At 43.2% G+C, this 2,500-nt stretch overlaps 1 protein-coding gene across 9 annotated transcripts in view; it reads right to left on the reverse strand.

Annotated features, from left to right (window-relative positions):
• Window positions 1–2,500, reverse strand: part of LOC106953207 (C-myc promoter-binding protein-like) — a 69,710-nt gene that overhangs the window by 6,285 nt on the left and 60,925 nt on the right. For all 9 annotated transcript variants that reach the window (XM_015041802.1, XM_015041800.1, XM_015041806.1 and 6 more), the window contains 3 exons: window positions 1,737–1,917; window positions 656–910; window positions 458–575 (listed from right to left, as the gene is read on the reverse strand). In XM_015041802.1, the coding sequence (XP_014897288.1) occupies window positions 458–575; window positions 656–910; window positions 1,737–1,917 (554 nt within the window). The remainder of the gene's footprint in view (window positions 1–457; window positions 576–655; window positions 911–1,736; window positions 1,918–2,500) is intronic.

Consider the following 2,500-nt stretch of genomic DNA (forward strand, 5'->3'; position numbering starts at 1 on the left):
CAATGCTCTGACTTGAGTAAATTTTCTGGATTTTCTACCCACTGAATGAAAAACAAACATGTTTTAACCACAAACTCACCAGACACAGAAACAAACCTGCAGCTTTTGTTTTTTATTGACAGATTTGGAAATATTTGTTTTGATTTTGTTATTTTTGTTATTTATATGAATTATTGTCATTTTCATCTTTAAAATACCAACATTTCCACTTAACTTTCTATTTTGGTGCATCTGATGATGTAATTTTTAAATATTAAATGATTGATAATTTGATCAGTTACTCAGTACTTGAGTTGACTTTTTACCAAATACGTTTTTACTTTTACTTGAGTAAAAATATGTTGAATTATTTCTTCTTCTCTTATCTGAGTATGATTTCTCTGCCCCCCCGTTGCCCCACATCCAGGGAGAAGTCTCTTAGTGACCCAAAGAAGTCCCTGTTGGCGTCGTGACTCACTGTATGTGTTCCAGAGGATGTAGAGAGGCTGGACCGGGTCCTGGTGCAGCTTCAGGTTGTCCCATAGGATCTGGATCAGAACATGTTTGCTGTCCTCGGACATCCAGTGACGAGGGACCTGACGACGGACAAAAACACCCAGTTACTGTCTCCTCTGGGTCTTTGGGAGCCAGACGGAGGCGGGGAACCGTTTCGGACCTGGGAGTCTCTGTTGCAGTGCTCGGAGGTGAGGATGAGGCCCGGCAGGTTGCTGGGCAGGTCCAGCCGCCGGAAGTACCACAGCAGGTTCCAGTAGATGATGGGGTGGTGGTCCACCATGTCGGCCTCGGCGATCACCGGGTCGCCCTCGTTCTCCAGCAGACTCTCCAGCTCCTTCCACAGAACCAGCGGGCTCAGGTACGGCACCGTCACGGGCTCCGGGTTGTGGAGCTGCCAGTCCATGCTGAGCGGGTCCTGGTGACGGATTTACAGGCATTCATCACAATTAGTCAGTTTATCGAATGCTAAATTAAAACAAACCCAATAATATCCTGAGGCGGGTAGTAACTAGTTACATTTACCTGATTACTTTTACTCGAGTAAAACATGCTGAAGTTGTGCTTCTCTTACTTCAGTACAGTTCTGATCACTTCCATTTACATTATTTTTTGTTTCTCTCTCCTTTTCTCTCTTTCTACCGAAGCCTGGATGATAAAACTCTTCAGTTTGGTGCTTTAGTCTCAACTAGCCGTTTTTTGAAGGTTAATCTCCATAATTAATTTTATTTGCTGGTTTGTTTATTTATTTTGGATATTTTAAATGTCTTCCAGGTCCAGTGCTAAATGTCTCCTACAACCTGTTCTTGCATTATTATGCCATTAATCAATAATCAGTTTATTTGTATGGAAACATTTCAGCAACAAGGCAGTTCAAAGTGCTTTACATCATAAAGTTGTAGTTCTACCGCCAGATTCCTCATGTTTCACTTTGAAAATGAGGAAAAATGTTATAAGTGAAGTAAGTAGAGAAAGAACTAGAACTTTTTCATCAATATCAAGGAATTATTAACTTAAAAGCTACTTTGAGCTGGTTTTGTCTTATTCTAAGTGTACTGAGATATTTGCACTAGAAACTAGACCAGAAATACATGATAATATTTTCTGTTTTTGCAGGGAAACATTGATGAAACTCTTTTCCTGCTCCCAGCATCCTCTGACCCCGATCTGCTCACGTCTAAACCGTTTCAGTCTTGCCTTTCTGCCTCGTATCATTTCTGTTTCCCGTCGGCGTTGAGACGCACCATGGCTTCGTTCAGATGGCTCGGCAGGCTGCCGGACGTCGGCAGGTGGTGGCTGAGCTGGGACTCTTCCTCCATGGGGCCGAAGGCGCTGACGCTGCGGGTCATGGGGCCGCCGGAGGACAGAGCCCCCTGGCGGCGATCTGTGGGGATGTTGATGCCTTGAGCCCTGCTGGGCCGAGTCCTGAGGAGACGCAACAGATCCAGAATAATTCAACACTGCAACAGCCAGCATGAGTTTAAAGGTGATCTAATATGGATCCTGGAACAGGTTAGGACACGTCTGTGGCCTATTCAAAACATATTCATCACATTTTTCACACAAAATCATTCTTAGATGATGAGATTTCAGTTTGCTCAGTTCTGCATATTTTGTCCCTTTAAACCCAAATAATCTGCTGCTGGCCACGCCCCCAACTCAACACTGACACATGAACTAGGAAAATGGCCGCCAACAGATGCGTAATTCTATAACCTTACATCTTTGAAAAGCATTAGTGGGGCCTTATCCACAATCAACAAGAATGCAGCAAGTGGTTTCTGGATGGTAAATCAACATCAAAACTTGTCTTTTCCAGCAGCTGTTGCTAGGTAACGGGCTATGATCGGCTGGCGTTGCAAAGTAACAACACAGTCCCTGTGACTAAATAATTAGGAGGTTTTTGAAACAGCTCATTTTCCAGACACCAGAAAACATGAACTCATTACTCAAATGTTTTTTAAGCATTGGGTTGTTTTTAGAAGCAGTTGAAACCCACATGGAAAAA

The sequence above is a fragment of the Poecilia latipinna genome, unplaced genomic scaffold (assembly GCF_001443285.1).
Source record: "Poecilia latipinna isolate Pla-1442-1.1 unplaced genomic scaffold, P_latipinna-1.0 Scaffold569, whole genome shotgun sequence".
Classification (NCBI taxonomy): Eukaryota; Metazoa; Chordata; class Actinopteri; order Cyprinodontiformes; family Poeciliidae; genus Poecilia; species Poecilia latipinna.